This window comes from Lepisosteus oculatus, chromosome 15, assembly GCF_040954835.1.
Source record: "Lepisosteus oculatus isolate fLepOcu1 chromosome 15, fLepOcu1.hap2, whole genome shotgun sequence".
In the NCBI taxonomy this organism is placed as follows: Eukaryota; Metazoa; Chordata; class Actinopteri; order Semionotiformes; family Lepisosteidae; genus Lepisosteus; species Lepisosteus oculatus.
Window position 1 is genome coordinate 24,092,009 of NC_090710.1, and position 19,075 is coordinate 24,111,083.

A 19,075-nucleotide genomic window follows, 5' to 3' on the forward strand; every position below is an offset into this window, starting at 1 on the left:
TAAATATATATACATTATCCTTTACTTGTGGTTTATCTGGTTGTTAAATTCACCCTTTTCTCACACGTTGGGTGTGAATGCTTGAGTTCCCTCTCAGCTGCCTACAATATTCTTTGATTTGAAAGACAATGGTTAAATCCAATGCATGTGAACCATTCATTCTTTGTGTCCTTGTCCTCTAATGTCTATGAAGGTGGTTTTGTCATAAGGATTACAATGTCATCTCAGTTAAAACTTAAGTAATCACAGTAGTTTTTTTCAACCATACATGAACCAAGGCCTACAGGGATGGAAGAATCCACTAGAGAGCCTAAATATGAACCTCATTTCAAATAAAATTCCAACACATGAAATCCAATTTTTAAAATTGCCTATTTTAATGGATACAGAAGTACTGAAGTCATGGAACAAACAAATTGAAAGAAAATGGCAAACAACGAGACATTTGATAGTTGAAACAAGGATATTTCTTTGTTATGATTTGCAGTAAAATTTGCAGAAACTTTTACATTTAAATTTTACATTTTAAATTCTATGAATGTTGCTGAAGAAGACATTTGACTATAAAGTTATGCAAACCAGATTTCCCCTAGAAACAGCTCAGAAAAAATACATGGTGAAATGTGAATTAGAAACTTTTATAATTATGTTGTATATATTCTATCCATCCATTCAAACAACTTTATCAAATACAGGGTTGCAGGGAAGCCAGAGCCTATCCTATATATAATTATTATTGTTAATGTACTTAGCAGTCTCTGTTACATAAGATGACTTACAAAAAATAATTACAATTTGTACCATAAGTTCTCAACATTTTAAAGTCAATTGTATTTAAGATACATAGTGCAACGCTTAGAACAATAACCCTAATAGAAATAACCAAATGTTCTGTATAAAATGCCTCAGTTTTTACATTGGAATACTTCTATAGAGGCACATAGATCACTTATAGTTTTCTTGTTTCATAAGGGAAAATAAATTGGGTGTTTTAACATAAACTAACAATGTAGTATAAAGTAAAATAGAAGATGAATACCAAGGTGATATAAAAACACAAAAGGTAAACCCAGAATTATTTTGCAGTAATCTGCGGTAAAAATAGGAGAGCTATTGCAGAAATCAAGCAACGCATTGCTTATATAAATATATACAGTACGCTGATATGTGCACATACAGTATATACCATGTATAATGTTTACATTTTGTAAGGTTACACTTTGTAGCTTATAACACAGCTTTTGCTATTAATAAAAGTCAGTTAAAGTATTTATGTTTTAGCAAGATTCCGAGGAAAAACACACAGGTATACAATTTACACTAGTAATAGGCAGAGTAGTGGGTCCATTTCTACAGCACGTATTACAAAGATTTAACAACTCTTTAACAAGATTTATAGTGAGTCAAACACATATTGGAAACAGGTACAAATTCAAACAAAAGAGACGGGGCAGTAAAATCAGTGTATAGTAATCTAAAGAGAAAATTGTGCTGCACCAATAGTTACTGTTCATAAATTCCAACCAATAGTTTTGTAATTTGTCATAAGAAAATTGACATTCTGTTTAATCAGTTTATTTATGTGTCATTTTAAAATATTGACATTCAGAAAAAGAATTGCTGGAGATGCATATTAAATCTGGATTTATTACTACAAAGCTTATGTACAATCTGTGCGAGAGCAGTAAGGTTCTTCAAACTAAGGAGAAAATCTTTAGGTGTAGAACTGCAGCTGTTTTGAAAATGAATTGAAACTGCATTGTTTGCAAATGCATTGTTTGTATTAGTCATAGTTAAAAATGACAAACTACTAAAAATGTTCTTTCTAGATCTTGGTCTTTTAAAAACATCCATCAAAGTATGGAAAGGTTCTCTTTCATAACCAAATGTATATAAAAGGGAATTCATCAGTAGTAACTGGAAACACAAGGAGGGCTTCAGTGTTTATCTGTACATCCAGTCTTGCTGTTGTCGGTGCTGAATAGCTCATTTGTTGGAAGCTCTTCAGAGACAGTGTATGCGACTGAACCCGAGAGCCCTGGATATTACTGTGAGAGTCGTGATCAAACTTGACAATTAACATTTGGGGCAGAAACGAAACACTGAATGTTATGGAGAAACAGTGTTGATTCTGAAACTCTTTTGAATTTAAAATTAATTCCCTTTTTTTCCTTTAAGCATTCCTGGAATAAAACATTTCACGTGTTTCAAAGCTTTAAAAATGACACACCTTTATGAAATGAGACTGAACTGGATGTTTTTGCTTTAGATAATAACATAAACAGGCAGCTTATATAATTTGCATTTATTTATTTCCTGCTTGTTACATATTCTCATATATACTGTAGGTGCTATGTGTTCTGTGTGCTTTTTTTATTTTTTCACCTTATGCTATTAGATATTTGCTATTGTGACTAAGCAACATAAAATCCAATGCAAAGAGTTTGAAAATCTGGAGAACATGGAAAGATCTACTATCATCTCTCATCATATTGATTTCCTTCCTCCATATTCTTCCAGGCTGATAACTTTAACAAGTCCTTTGAGAAGCTATTTTCATGAGAAAAGTTTAAGTACTGAATTGCATATTGAGAGAAGGAGGCTCACTCTGAACATTGAAACTGAAAAGCAACCACATTCCTTATTGTTCTATGGTGAATATTAAATGTAAATCCTACAACTAAAACAATTGCTTTAGGTAGACCACATTGTTACAGCCCAAGAATGTAAACAAGACACCATGTTAACATCCTTATTTATAAAAGCATGTCTTATGATTTTAATGACCAAGCACTCAGGGCCTTGGTGTTAGATCATAATGCCCCCTGTCAGTGGCACCCTTACAGGAGCAACTTTTTTCTTAAGGGGCTTCCATCACAGTACTGACCAAGCCCAGTTTTGCTTAGCTTCTGAGATCAGACAAGATCAGACTAAAACATGGTAAGACTGTTGTAATGAAGCAGCTTTATAGTGGTTACTTGAATGTGTTAGAATTATGTTTAAAAGCATTATGTTGATAAAGATAAATAATTTAATTATTTTATGCATTCATTTTGATAGATAATATTTGAATAATTCAGAAGAAAATAATCCAGTGGCACTACACAAAAGTAAAATGTAACTTTGTTTCATATATTACTTACATCACTCTTCACCTGGAAACGAAATGTCTTTATGTCAACAACGAGAATCAACTTACCTTAGTTAGTTAGCCAGTACATTTAGTTTATAATTTTATTTCATGCCTACTTTCATAGTTTTACTTTTAAAAAAAAACTTCTCTCTGCAATATGTTTGCTGGAAATACCTATTTCTGGAAATGATCAAGTGATTCTAAGTCTTTTTCAAAATATGTTTAATAATGAAGAATAAACTAATTGACACTGTGATCTAATCATTTTGAACTGAATTCTAATTTACACTTTATTTGTTTAGATATAAACCGATTAATAATCTAAACAAAATGTTCAGCATTTTGAATTTTTTTACCAAGACAAGTACATACAGTAGGCAACCAAATTGGCAGTTATTTCATTTATGGCTTCTTTTTTCATATTCTAGTGTGCTCACTTTCACAGAACTGAGTAGGCACTGTTGATTCCAGTGAAAATATGTCTAAAAAGTGTTTACATTTTGAAGAAGTCAGATGAAGGAACATCTGTGATATTTCTTCTTGTCAGATTACAGGAATACAAGGAATGGTACAACATGAAGAAATGGACTCTGCATTATCATCATGTACAGTTTCATGTACCTGCATATACCTGTATATACCCGTACATGTCCAGAAATGTCCAGAAATTATGAATTTGAAATGCCTGGGCAAGGTGAGATACAGAATAGTACAAGAAAGATATAAAAAAGACATCAAAAGCTGACAGACATTTTTGTGTAATAATTTCTGGTTTCATTATGAGAAGAAAAATTATACTTGCATGGTGCGCTAATACTAAATCCAAAATGCCACTTGAATTTGTCCATATTCAAGAAGAGCAATACTTGTGTTTTTACAGTATATTTTTCATCACAAGTCCAGGGGTGCGTTCATTAAATACTAGCATGCTGGGAACTGCGTAGGTCGGTTAATGCTTTTCCTGTTATGCTAATTCTTTCTTAATACCATTTTTTTTTCTGGAAGGCCTATTTATCATGCAGAGGAAGCCTAGTAAAGTTTTTAATGGCACCGGTAAACTTTTAAGCCACTCAAACTGGTATAAACCTTTAATTTAGTCCTTTTAACAATCAGTTTATGTGGTGCTGGTAATCGCTACCAAAATGGATACAATATGAATGAAATTTCAAGGGTATAAGAAATCCAAGCTTCTGTTTTTTTTATTTAAAGTTTATGCAATATATACAAATTAGATGTACATTTGTTTGGCAACATGTTACAAATGTTTAAAAGATTGCAGATGCTTTTGTTCCCATTTGTAGCTGAACTCCAAGAATTTCAAGCCAAAGTTTTGAAATATGTTTAATTTCCTGCTTCCTACTGTACCTGCACAGCTCAATTCTAGCTCCTACAAAACAAGATTAGGCAATAAAACACAACAGCAAATCCTGAAGCCCTTCACATAATGAACTGTTACTATGAGAAATAAAAACACAAAATGTACTACTCCTTTTTTTCATTTTAACAACTGCATTTGCATATCTTTATAGTCTACCAAAGAAAACAGCCTGCAGCATCAATATTCAAGCAGTAAAGCACTTTCCTTCTTAGAAAAAAAAAAACAGAAGATGGGCAAAACTGTCTAGATTGTGTCCATTCTCCTTCAGATGCAATACCTGATTTTGGAGCTTGCTTCAAGGGTGATGCTGAGTAGCATATGAGTTATTCCTGTTGGAGCAAGAATCAAAATTTAAACAATTAGCAACATATCATTACCAGAACTACACAAAACTGTATATGCATCTTGGCATTACTACTAATCATGCAAATTGGTAAAAATACAAAAAATGATATTGCTTCCTGTTAATTTTAATTTCATAAACATACGTCCCCTCAATCATTATGGTATCAGCATTGTGTTGACAGAAAAAAATGAATATTGTAGCTATTTAGATTTAATAGTTTCAAAACAATAGATTCAAAAAGAACATAGCATGTTATTGATGGGTTTTAGTTTTATCATTCATAGGACTAATATTGATATTTAACTGCCAATTTAATTTGTTAATATGTGCAAAAAATTGTTTCTTAGTACATTACTATTACTATCGTATGCTGAAACGATCATATTATGTGTAAATATTATACTGTACGTATCCAAGGAAGAAGAAAAATGAAACATTAACAATTTAATTCATTCCTTTTCTTTTTTCCACTTAATCAAATTTAAAACATATACGTTACTTTCACAATTACACAGCCTCTTAAAGAAGATAGTACATGTCAAGTTTTTAGTTTATCTTAATATATTATAAGGAGAAATAACAAAAATCATGCAAGCAGCATATGTCCACTGTACAAAATTAATCTTCATTCTGTATCTCTAGAGGATACATTAAAATAGATTATGTAAAATAACATCAGGAGTAATACACTTTGCAATTCTGTACAGAGTAAGATGTATCTTAATTCAAACTAGATGTATTTTAATCTAGAATGAGTTGTTCTCCAATAGTCATTAAGCATATATCACTCACAAGGTGAAACTTGAAAACATGATTTCAAGTTTATCCGAGAATGCAAAAGTTCATCCGGTATATGATTGCTGACCTTATGACTTCATGGCATATTAAAGTTAGAAAACTATGAAGGAGGAAAAAGGGAAAATAGTTTTTAGGTTCAGTAATAACTTTAAAAAGCTCTTTTTTGTATTTTAGTTGTGCTTTTTCTCAATGTTTCAATATTGGTAAAAGTACTGATGTTGTAGATGGCATTTTGATAAGAAGGCAAAAATGTGTATGTGTAGTGGCATTGTTGTTTTATTTACAGTCACCAAAATGTTTGAAGTTTTAAATAAATACTCCCCTCTTTACAGGTAATAGATGGCATGTTTTACAAAATGTTAAGATGCAACTTTCTTCAGCCTGCTTTCCTCACTTGTTACACATCATAAACCTCTCATTGCATTTCCCACATTTTCACGAACAGTCATCCAGACAGTTCATTGTTAAGTGGGTATTTAAGAGTATCTTGGTAAACTATTTTTAACACCACCAGATCTCAGGAATTCCATATTCACTGCTAAATGGTTTCTTTTAATCTGAAATATTAGTTTCATTTTTAATGTTTTGAAATGATTATTAATTGCCAATTTCAGTTTTTTAACTCACAATTATTTAAAAAGCAGCTTGAGTCAGAAACAAATTAATGACCTTTTAATGTGTATGTGAATGCTTGTATTTATTGAATACCTTGTTTTTCATAATGCAGATAATATAGAGTCTATAACATTTGACTCATGTATTATGGAGCTGCTCAAGTCACATTCATTTGAAGTGCATGGGGAGAGTACTTCCTATGTTATAAGTGGAAGACTTTCCACATTTCATATACATATACAGTAGCATGCATTCTTATTTAAGTATGTTTATCATGTACATATCTAAAATGATTAATACTTTGTTGTACATACAATAATTTTGAGAATCCTTAAAGGGTTTGTCTGCTAAATACATTTAGAACTAACAAATTCATAATTAAACCAAAATTATTAGGAGTATGATAGTTAGTAGACTAACTGGGTTAACATCTGATCAATCTAAACAAATGAATACAAATATATTTGTTATATCTAATTTGATTAAAATGGACATACTTGTATAATGTACAAAACATCAGACTGTGACATGAGACGCGGAGATGATCTTATTATTGAATGCCTAATTTAAAAACATGATTGCCTTACCTAGTCAACAAAACTGTCTATGTATTGTTGTCCTTCTCCTTTATTTGTAAAAGCACTCAACTCCACGTGGCTATTTCCAGATATTGCACTTCTAGCAATTTCAAAGATGAAATAAGTATTCCATTACATGTTTTACTGTTTCATCTTGTACATGCAAATGTCAATTCTGGATCTTTCCCTTTTTCAAGCTCCATTTTACAAAAAGGCCGACTGCCAGTCATCGGTGAGTAATCATAACACAGTGGGCATTTGGTGCATTTCAATGTTCCATGCCGGCACCAAAAAGCCAATGTAATATTATTTACAAAGGGCAAATGAGCTGAAAGGTTGTTAGAAAGAAATATAAAGTCTAACAATGTTGAGCCAAGGTAAAATGAACGTGCACAAACACTGTAGTTTCCTTAAGAATAAGACATGTATAGGGCGAGCTCGTTTATGCGCAAATAGGTCTGTCTCCAGGAAACAGGCAGAAAAACATAAGTGTTCTACATTTAATGAACATATAAATCAAGATTTCCCAGATGCAGACGTGACCACACTCATGATAAAAAATGCTGCTAACAACATAAGCCAAACAGAGTAATGGAAAGCAGTTAAGGGTGGCTGCTAAACATATATAATTCTGTATATATTTTTATAAGTAAAATGAAAAACAATGACCACCCTACTTTTGCATAAAATTCGAATATCTTCTGATATAGATAAGTCTGACTGCTATAATATCCTTAGTGTTTTCTTATACATTAATTGTAAGAAATAGATTTCAAATTGTATTGCTTAGGTCATATTCTCTTGGATTTTGTTTATAAGATACTCTTTGAAACTTTTTGACCATGAGACACTTACAAGATTTAATTTTAGTTCTAAACAAAGGCAATAAATTCTCAATATATTTTATCAACATCCATGAGGTACTGAATCTGCTTCTTTAGAAAACTTACTGTAACACATCATTGAACGTCACTTTTTAATCTGTGTAATGTGGTTAGTTATAAAAATGTTCCGTTATAAGGCAGGTTCGTGCAGTGCTTTCATATATCTACACACTTCTCAAATTTCCTAAGTGTGATTCCTACAGTATTTCCAAAAAATATAAAGCCATTACTTTTCTTCCATTGTAAGGAATACAGCGTAAAGGAATTTGTACTTCAGTGTAACGTACTAAACTGTTTATTTTCTACCCATTTAAACTAATGATTATTAAACAGCACAGCTTGTATTACAAAATCAAACATAAGAAAAATTACAGCTCCATTATTTTACTTGCATTACCTGTAATAGGCAATGTATTGTCTTAAGTATTTATTGCACAGGCACAGTCTTCTTTATAGCAGAACATCCACAGATTTATAGCATTGGCAGGATGTGCATTACATTATTCTTTTTAAAGCATGTGCTGTTATTTTCTCTATGTTGTAATTTTTCCTCGCATTCTCCACAATGCCACGTCATTGTTTTGTTTAACCCAAACAATCTTAAAAAATAATTCCACCTAAATGGATTTTTATCTCATTGAGAGATTACGTTTCCCCAGTCCTTCATTCTCTAGTCTTAGACAGGTTCATAGTGGCAAGCTCTTGGTTGTGTCAGCCACATATTGGTTGGTTTCTTTTGTGTCTCTGGTCAAGGAGAACTTAAACCACAAGTACAATGGGTTTAGGGCACGGCGTAAGACAATAATGTTGCAGAAGTGGTAGTAAATGTTGATATTTTTATTAGAATAAGAGGAGGTTACTTGAAGTGTTCAGTTTCCCCCACGATCCAATTTTATTAGGATTTAGTCTGATTTGTGTTAGGAATCCCTGGGGAAATAAATACTTTGATTAATGTAATCCTGGGCTGGGATGTGCCACATGCCCCTCTCCCAAGAGAACAGCCCTGTTTGACAAACAAAAACAAAGCAGCCACTATTGCAATCTGCACCCAGGTTTTTAACACAATGGATACATTTTATCAAATGGGGGTACCGGCTATTTTTTTCTTTTTAAGCTTTGTAATGAAGGAGGGTTTTTTTATTCCTTATGTTCACATTTGTGTGTGTCTGCAGGACAAAAGCTGAGGCTATTGTAAAAACAAATACATTTCTCTATTTGCTAGCTAGACTTTTATAACATTATATGTGATATGTATGTGCATGTATATGAACACCCCATGCCATCTGATGAGAGAGAGCCTCCAGATCAATTCTTATTCAGTACCACTCTTCTAAATAATCCACTTTAACAAAACACTGAAGCCCTTAAACCTGCAGAAAGTCTCTTTTGCATCAGTCCTCTTCTCAAAAAGCCTTGGAAATCAAAGTGATGAAAAAATAGTTTCGAAAAGTGCATTTTATTGCATCTGTGCTACCTGCTCAACAACACCACTCTTCGCCGTATTTAATAACAGACACATTTGCACAATGTAACTAAAAACACATGAAAACGTCCAGGAAAACAAAACCCCCCTAATTCATTTTTTCTACACATATGAGCCAGCCATTGTTTTTAAAGAGAAAATGTCACAAGTGTAATGAATTATTACAGTTCTTATAATGTCGTGGAGTTCTGAAATCTGGAGATTCTGTGCTGTTGCTTCACAGATTCCTATTCCTTCACAGATTTGTTTAGAAATCTCACATCATAATAAAACAACTGAAGCATTCACAGAGATACATAAAGCTTGTTTCACATATTTGGTCTGTAATTTTAATAAAAGTTACATATCTTTGTCTATGTCTATATCTATATCTATATTTGAATCCAGAATCAACAAGGGGAAGTAGCTTAGGATAAAAAAATCTGATTTATAACATACATTTCTTTTTTTCAGTGTTATGATATGTAAATAAGATACATACAATAAAATGTGCCAAGCTACTGTGTATGAATACTTCAAAGTCTATCTACTTGTATGATTTGTAAAAATCATATCTTGATTTCAAATAAAAAGAAAAGTAATTAGCAAGGGATAGTTGACATTTATTATAAACATTGCAGAATTTAAAATCAGACAATGCATAAAATACACAGGCTTCCAATAGTATATTGTTTCAGATAAACCTTAATACTAAGAATAGTGTTAATTATTAATAGAAGGAATACTAGGTAATGGAGCTTAAGAAACATTGCTTACCAAACATCTTGGAAACATTATTTCCAAAAATGAAATAAGTTTATTTATCAAAAACTAGGCTACATAGTTCTCAAAACTGCTTGTGTATAATCTTTACACTTGTCGAACTAGGCTATCTCATAAGCCTTACACAGTAAAAACGGAGAATCTTAATTATATATACGACATTACTAAGACTTTGCTTTAATTAAATGGATACATTACGCATAAACGGTACGAAGTTACAAACTGTTCTAAATTAATTTTATTAGGGTTAGCCTTGGATGTAAGAAGAACACGTTATTAACGTGTTTAACGATTTGCATATACTTGGACCAAGTGAACAGGATAAATTATGCATTCTGTAACTGTAATTAAAACTTGTGTGGTAATGATTAATGTTTTTTAAATAACATCAGACTTAGTGTATTAGGAATTTACGATTAATTCATTTAATTTTACTTATTTGACCTGGATCTTCAAAGGAAATAATATTTTAAAAGATATATGTCAGTAGCTGTTGAATGACTAGGTATTTGGCATTTATTTGTTTTTTGACGCTTCTGATCACATTTCTGGAGTTTTGGAGGAATTAGTAATATAATCAAACATCTCAGGACAAAGCCCTTTCAAACTTTTTGTTGACTCCACGTAGCTATTAACATCGTTTGTAATGACGTGATGACATAGCGAGTTGCTTTCAGCGACTCAGTACTTGATTTTGCTTGTTTTCATTTTTCCAAAGAGTGATATATACATTCTCCTTCCGTTTAATAAAATAAAACATGGAGCTCATTCATTTACGATATCCTGTTAATGTTAGTGTGAAAGATCGTGTATGTCTGCATTTCAAAAATAAGTCGTTGAACTTTTAAATTTTATGTCCCACTAAAGTGCGTCTTACTTTAACAATGCTCACTGTACTTCAACCGTCTAAAGAAATAAGTAAAGGTGCGTGTGCCTGAGATATTTCATTACATCATTACGAAGCGCACGGCGTTGAGACACTGGGTGGGACACTGATGATGACATTCAATTAAAAGCCTTTGGTAATAAAAGGCAAAGAAGTTTTCGATCCTGAAGAACAGTTCTGCTCTTGTAGCGCAGCGCTTGCAATCGGTTACTTTAAAGCATTGGGAGATACAGATTCGATTAAATCTATTTTTCTGCGTCTTTTCGGAAAAGGGAAATGTGGAGGAACTGCAGTGTCATAAAAGGTATTATAAAAAATGTTCGTCTGAGCAATACATTGATAGATGCATCATCATATCATCATCTTCATTTTCTCAAAGATCAATATTATTAATATTATGAGAAAGGGGTACATGTAGTGGCAAGTTAAAACGGTATTATTTTAAATACAAAATGGAAACATTTGATTCACCAGTTCTGTACAACTATAGAGAAGGTAAACGTGTTTGTGTAAAAACAGTCTAATGTTTTTACCTATATACAGTCAACCTATATACAATTTAGAAATCTTCCACACAGTTTCTAACTATAAATAAAATAATAAGAATGGAGTATTTATTCATATTAACCTCTCTCTTTCACATAGCAGTTAGATACAATGCCTATGTACCTAACATCTTGGTGGTCATATACAAACTTCGAAAGTGTACCCAAAGAGAACATTGCATGCAAATCATATGATTTAAATAAGTTAAATACAAAAACAAATGTCAGATTGGTTTCTATTTTAATGAGGCTCCACGGGGGAAAAAATCATAAAACATTATTTCTGCAGAAAATTAAGATGGGTTATGACAGTGGGTCACTTTTAATACTTCGTTTACACTTTGCATAGGCTACAAAATTTCTTGCTAATCTTTTAGCAGTCTTTGAGGAGAGACAAATCCTATTGTTTTCTTTAAAAAAAACTAATTGGTGCGCTGACGTTGAATACCTTCATACAAAATCAGAAAAACTGGGAGATGAATTAAGCCACGTTTTAAAGAGTATTATTCTTCCCTGTTCTAAAAAAGAAACCTGAACTCTCTAAACTAAAACCATATGCTTTCACTAAAACAATCCACCCTATCAAGATTTCACTGATGCCATATTAAACCATGTTTCACTGCAAAGGTAAAACAGCAATTAATAATACAGTAACTGCCTTTGGAACCATCTAACCGCATACGTTGGAAGTTAAGATCCACTATGTATTAACACAAATTCGGCAACTTACATTGGGGAATAGGATAATTTTTCATCCATTTCAAAATACGTGTTTGAAAGGAGAAGGGTGACTGTTAATATTTTATTTAATTATTTTCTTCTCTGTCTTTTTAGACTCAAGAAAATTCTAAAATCCTTTCGGTAGCTGTGCAGAGGGTAGTACTTACCAAAGTTGCGCGCACGAATAAGCGCGACCCCTGCTGGTCTGATATGTTTTTCTTTGTTAACTCCAATTTAACTGCAAAGTTATTTGGGGTTTTGTAAAAAAAAACAACAACTCGCGTAAAATGTATAAATTAATAGACTACCATTAACGGTTTTAAAATAAATTTAAATGTCCATGGTAAAATAATAGGTTATGTCATGGAAGGCCCGAGTTGTTAGTTTGGCTTCCTTGCGAGATCATCTTGGCTAAACTAGAAGCCCTTTATTCTCAAGTCCAGTGCACAAACATATAGCTTAATGTGACTAGTGTTCCTTCTTTTATTCAGTTCACCATGGCAACCAAAATGCTGGGCTCAGAAATGTTCCCCATCAAGGAAACAAATGATCTTCAGGGAGCAGCTCTATGTGGCATCTGTTCCAATAGGGGCAGATAAAGTTAACCCGTGAGAAAACACAGTAAGCGAACAAATTCAAAATCAACTACAAAGTGCACGGTGTAGAAGTACACAAACACATAAATGAATAAATTCTAAATATTTGTAAATATGACATTATATGTTAGTGATAAATAAAAGCTACACTTTCTGGAGATTTTCATTCATTACATAGGTTGTATTTATGATATTAAATCACAAAAACGTAATTTCTTGAAATACTGCTAGCTTTAAGCAACGCGCAATTTAATTCTATTTTTTTCTACTGGTAAGTGCTCAGTTACACTTCCAACACTACTGCTGTTAGTAGTAGGCGTCGTTACTTTTAAGTGTTGTTACCTTTGCTGTAGGAGTATGCACACGGATGTTATTTTGTGAACATTACCGTTGGTGCTACTTCTCATTTCTCAATTCTCAATTCTCGTACAAACATATTAAAGTGGAGCTGTTTTATGGCGAGGAATCAGGATACGTAAACTACTAGAAATCCACTTCTACGCGACTCTTCGAGAAAATAAAACCAAAGGGTATCCTGGTTAGTTTTGATTGATTGTGCTTTCTGCGGTGGACATTCACTACAGAACCGCTCTGCTTAACCGTCTGTTCACTGCTCATAAACCAGAGGTTATAAATGAAATCCTATACAAAGATTTGATTGTTTTTAGGTTTACAAAAGCAAAAAAATATTTTGCGTCTAAATTACATCACCGTTTTAAGATTATTTTCCCAAAAATGCTTCAAATGGCACAGAGATTCAAATCTATATACCCAAATAAAGATACATCGCTTTAATTGTTCTTTATGGTATATATGTATACAGTACGCGCACAAAATTATGCATGTAGTCTGCTTTTATGCAATAAACATTGGTGCTTAAAGTGTTTTTTCCTTTTTCTCAATCGACAATTTAACTCTAAGAAGAACACGTTTAAAGGCAGAGTAATGCATTCACTTACCATCTGAAAATCCCAAAATACACAGAAAATCAATGTTTGATTTCTATTTTGTTGAATTTAATGATCGAATTTCTCTTTCTCCTCTCCCACGAAAGGATCCTTCCTAATGATTTTCCTTTGCACTGACTCAACTGAGCAGTGCTCTCCTCCGCTCGTCTATTATTTTCACTAAAATATATGAAAATTTATGCAAATGAAAATCAGCACTAACTGTTCGTCTCTTGTTATACTTCGGGATTTTTTTTCTCTTTTTTGCATACAAAACAAATGAACTCCACAGCGGGGATGCGGGGACAAAAACACCAAAACAAAACCAAAAAAGAAAGGCAAAACTTGAAAACATGAACATTTTTCTTTTTTTTTGTTTTCTTGTTTTTCCTTTTAACTGTTTTGGAAGAAAAGTGACTTCTCTTTATACAGCGGCGCTCTCACGTTTCAGCGGGCCACATGAGACGCCCTTTGAAAGCGTGCACTGTGAAATGCATAGCAGTAATTTAGACAAAATCCTCACTGTATATTAATGAAAGACGGCCCCATGGCACCGTTCCTATCCTCCCCATTCAATGTAAACAAAACCACGAGACTCGCTTGGTTTTTGAGCCTGATCCAAGCAAAATCTGCTGGGAAGGAAAACATGGGGTTCTGGCACTCACTATTCAAACGTCTGCACCTGGATATCTGCGTTTTTTCATCAATGAAATCTGTGTTTGATCCTCAAATTTAATATATATATAGGAGATATATATTTTAAAGTGATATATTAGGATAATATAGATTTTGAATAATATAAGGTCTGGTCACCGGCCTGGCCATGACCTGTAGATGTACTGTAGCATTTATACCCTGCACTGAAAGTGAGAATACCACTCTAGCGTGCAAGCAAAAACTGGATTGATTCCTAAATAAATTCACTAAGCCTCGTGTTAGTTTGTCCATCACGCAAATACTGCCTACTTTAGATGGGGGGATATGCCCAAGTTCATGTACTCATTTACACTTTTAAAAACACCTATAAATTACGAAGGTTATGTGGCATGGCGCTCCTATCTCTACAATCAGAATGTTCTATTTCTGTATCTAGGTTTGACATTCGTGGGTGCCTTCGTATAAGCAAACGCTGGGGTTGTTTCCTTGCAAATCCCCGAAGGACTGCTCAATTTGCCCTTGTTTTGGTTGCCACTTTCTCTTTTTTCGTGGTTCACTGAGGTTGCCTGTGTGCTGCATTTCCGCTTGGAAGCATCTCTCAAACCCCTTTATTCTGTGTTAACTCCTAAAAGGCCACAACCTTTTTTTTAACTCATTAGCATTTGATATGGAGGAAATTCCTCCAGTATCCTTTATAAATGCAATATTTTTCGTAATTAATCAAAATTGACATTAAATCTTTAGCAATAAATATAGCCTTTATATACATAAACACCAGTGTTTTTACTGACTTCGCATTTCAGCTCTGCATAAGACTGAGTTCATTACATATGGGGGAACCCTTGACAATGTTTCGTTACATGAAGTAGAAACATGTTTAGCAAACAAAATGAACGTTAATTTATTTTCTTAAATATACTACATTTGTGCGCTTACAATTCTTAGCTATGCGGAGATGTGTTCTTCTTGTTATATATGCAAATGCAAGCTGTCCTTCTATCAACAAAAAGACGCCGGCGATGTGTTGATATTTATTGCCAACGTTCACAACGAATTACTTTTGGCAAAGGTTACTTACTTTCCCTTGCAGTTCATTAAGAGTTAAAGGATCAGGGACAGATTTCCCAAGCTCCACCGACTTTTTTTATTTTTTGCCTAAATTAAAAAGCAGCCAATCGTAACGGCCGGAAGGGGGGGCTGCGCGCCTGGAGCCAGGCTTTCGAGACCTGCCAATCGCGCTGCGGGTAGCCAATCAAGGGGAGTCTTGCACTCGACTTCCTCGTATTTGGGGGAAAGATGTGGACGGTGTGCGCACGCTTGGCAAAGGGTAAACATTCGTGTGTCCCTGAGCTCTGAGGGAGGGACAGAGAGAGCTGTCAGAGAGAGGGGGAGAGCAGGCGAGTGAGAGAAAGCCAGCTATCAACCACCGTCGTTCACTGTAATACAGGATTGTACTTCAACTGGAGTTAGCGGTTTGCAGGTTTAAATACATCAAAACAGAACAAAGAGAAAGCGGCTGCTGCAATATAAAAGAAAAGGAAAAACAACAAGGAAAGAAAATCTCAGCCGCTAATTTACAAAAGAAGACAGAAGCTTTTGCCGACAGCTTTTCCGTTCAACGAGAAGGAACTAAAAAAGAAAGGATTGCAATTTTTAAGGAAAAGTGCGAAAGATCCATCACTGTTAGAAGTTTGCGACGGGCAAAACTTTTTTTTTGTACTTTCCACTTTAACGAAATAAAACTTTCTCTAAGGACTATACAGGGTTGAAAGGGGCTTTTTTAACTGCTGACTTCTAAACTCAACGTGGATTTTTAAACATCAACAAAGAAAATATAGAGAAATATTACATGCAAAATTTGAGCAACATATGTATATGCCTGTGTCCAAAAACAACAAATATTGTTAAATATACAACCCAACGGTATGAGCCAAAAATCTACCCGGACCTTTAAAGTTTAATTCATGTAATAGAATACCGTCTGCTTGGGAAAAAAAAGTTACATAAAGAAGAGGGAGGGGGGACAATCAACGGACTATTCATAAGGGTTAAAGGAATGGCCACTGCCGCTTCCAATCCTTACCTGCCCAGCAACAGCATTCTCTCATCTGGCTCGATCGTGCACTCTGACTCGGGAGGCGGTGGCATGCAACCTGGCAGTGCTGCCGTTACCTCGGTTTCTGCCGGGTACAGAGGAGACCCCACGGCGAAGATGGTACAGAGCGACTTCATGCAGGGAGCCATGGCGGCAAGCAACGGGGGCCATATGTTGAGCCATGCCCATCAGTGGGTAACAACTCTGCCTCATGCCGCCGCCGCCGCGGCTGCAGCCGCGGTGGCAGCGGCGGAAGCCGGATCGCCTTGGTCGTCGAGCCCCGTTGGGATGACGGGAAGTCCCCAGCAGCAGCAGGACGTCAAAAACAATTCGGGCAGGGACGATCTACACACGGGGACGACGCTGCACCACAGGCCCCCTCATCTGGGTCCCCACCAGAGTCACCCAGGGGCTTGGGGGGGTACTACAGCCTCTCACATACCTTCAATAGCCGGGGGACAGCAGCAGCAGTCTCTAATATACTCCCAGCCCGGGGGGTTCACGGTGAACGGGATGCTGAGCCCGCCGCCTGGGAGTCAGAGCTTGGTGCACCCGGGTTTAGTGCGAGGGGACACGCCGGAGCTCGACCACGGGAACCACCACCACCACCATCACCATCAGCATCAGCACCACCAGCAGCACCACGGCGGAGTGAACAGCCACGACCCTCACTCCGATGAGGACACACCGACCTCCGACGACCTGGAGCAGTTCGCCAAGCAATTCAAGCAACGACGGATCAAGCTGGGGTTCACTCAGGCCGACGTCGGGTTAGCTCTTGGCACCTTGTACGGTAACGTCTTCTCCCAGACCACAATTTGCAGGTTCGAGGCACTCCAACTGAGTTTCAAAAATATGTGCAAGCTCAAGCCATTGCTAAACAAATGGTTGGAGGAAGCCGACTCGTCCACCGGGAGTCCCACCAGCATCGACAAGATAGCAGCGCAAGGCAGGAAGCGCAAGAAGCGCACCTCTATCGAAGTGAGTGTTAAGGGGGCATTGGAGAGCCACTTCTTGAAATGCCCAAAACCCTCGGCCCAGGAGATAACCACTCTAGCGGACAGCTTGCAGTTGGAAAAAGAAGTGGTTAGAGTCTGGTTTTGCAATCGGAGGCAGAAAGAAAAAAGGATGACCCCCCCAGGAGTGCAGCAGACGCCGGACGATGTGTACTCTCAGGTCGGAAATGTGAGTGCAGATACACCGCCCCCCCACCATGGACTGCAAACGAATGTTCAGTGAGACATAGAGAACATGCAAACATAATATGTTTTATATATATTATCAGATAGGACACAGACTATCAACAAGATAGCAAAAATACAAAAAATTTTATACTGTGATTGTGAGAGGGAATATAAATAAGACTGCAGATGTGTTTTATATTTTTTAAAAAGAAAAGACAAACCCCCTCCCCAACCCCACCCCAGACGCAACGATAAACTGCATCCAGGGCCTCAAATGTATTAACCTAAAAGGTTCTGTCTGCTCTTTCTTTCAGGGACATTTTTTAGTAGATTACTTAAAAGATGCGAGTCAACCGAGTGACCAGAGGGTGACAACTACAAGTTCGTTCCACCAGGTAATTTTGGCGCACTAACAACATCAGTACGAAAAACGAAGTGTAAGAAATGATATATTTCTATCTATTTTTTGTATTTGGTTTGTTTGAGACCACATGAGCAGGCATTAAAGCACTAAACAAAAAGGAACTGTAAATGATAAGGAGGCAAGAGCAAAAAAAAACAAAACAAAACAAAATAAAATAAAAATAAAACCTGACAACAAATCGAAGAAGATTTCGGACCCACAAAGCTTCAAATGTGTTATAAAGAAGAGGACTGCATGGTTTAATAATTTAAAAAGGAGAAAACAACAACAACAACAACAACAACAACAAAGAAGGATTGGGGTTCTTAGCCCAAGAACATTTTCTTAAAGACACTGGCCCCGATTTCTTGATCTAAAAGATCACGTCTTTTGAAGATTGTATTTTATTTTGTGGACCGTTCCCGATAAATGGATTTTTTAAAAAAGAGAAAAAAGAGACTGATTATCTGCAGCTGCACTTATCTGAAATTCTCCTCTCCTAAAATCCGTTGCCAAGTGTGACTGAATGGGTGCTGTGGATGTATGATGCTGCCATTTCCAAGCAGTGTTTTTTGGTAGGTTTTAATAAACAGACTTTGCAAAAGCCGGCAATATAGATTCACTAGATCAGATACTGATCTTAAAATTTACTTTATATTTTTCATCAAAATGACTTGTTTTAATATTTTATTCAGAATAACTATGGACTGTTGCAAACGGTAATTTATTTTTCCCAGATCTTGTATAACGTGTCTTCTCTTCTTTTTCGTTGTCTTTTTGTTTTATTTTTTTATTATTTTCAAACGAGCACAAATCAAAAGAAACTGATGATATGGACAGTTGTTAGGTAATAAGGGTATATTTTGATGTGATAATTTGATTGTAATTTAATTTGAGTAGTGATTCCGTAAGAGATGACTGAGAAAATAAATTTGTTAGAATGAAATAACGTGGTTGTGTGTGGTGCATATGATAGTGCAGATTTATATTTTAAGAAGAGAATTACACTCAAATTTATATTTTACTGCAATTTTATATTAAACATAAGTATATGACGAAAGCTTG

The 19,075-nt window shown here is 35.1% G+C and overlaps 1 protein-coding gene and 1 long non-coding RNA gene across 3 annotated transcripts; one reads left to right on the top strand and one right to left on the bottom strand.

Annotated features, from left to right (window-relative positions):
* Window positions 1-353: 353 nt before the first annotated feature.
* Window positions 354-14,257, bottom strand: LOC107079526 (uncharacterized). Of its 2 annotated transcripts, XR_001480471.2 has the most exons (3): window positions 13,684-14,158; window positions 4,789-4,840; window positions 354-4,520 (listed from the first exon to the last, which is right to left on the bottom strand). It is a non-coding gene; the product is annotated as an uncharacterized lncRNA (long non-coding RNA). The 2 variants fall into 2 exon arrangements; XR_001480470.2 differs by having other exon boundaries at window positions 354-4,840; window positions 13,684-14,257.
* A 1,341-nt stretch (window positions 14,258-15,598) lies between these two features.
* Window positions 15,599-18,793, top strand: pou3f3b (POU class 3 homeobox 3b). The gene is made up of 2 exons (XM_006639153.3): window positions 15,599-17,608; window positions 17,922-18,793. Exons 1-2 carry the CDS (start codon window positions 16,385-16,387, stop codon window positions 18,018-18,020), a joined length of 1,323 nt encoding a protein of 440 aa, XP_006639216.1. The 5' UTR covers window positions 15,599-16,384; the 3' UTR covers window positions 18,021-18,793.
* The last annotated feature ends 282 nt before the right edge of the window (window positions 18,794-19,075 follow it).

Coding starts and splice junctions, on each gene's coding strand:
- pou3f3b (XM_006639153.3), top strand. CDS start 16,385: ATGGCCACTGCCGCTTCCAATCCTTACCTGCCCAGCAACAGCATTCTC. Junction 17,609..17,921: donor TGTACTCTCAGGTCGGAAAT/GTGAGTGCAGAT, acceptor TCTTTCTTTCAG/GGACATTTTTTAGTAGATTA.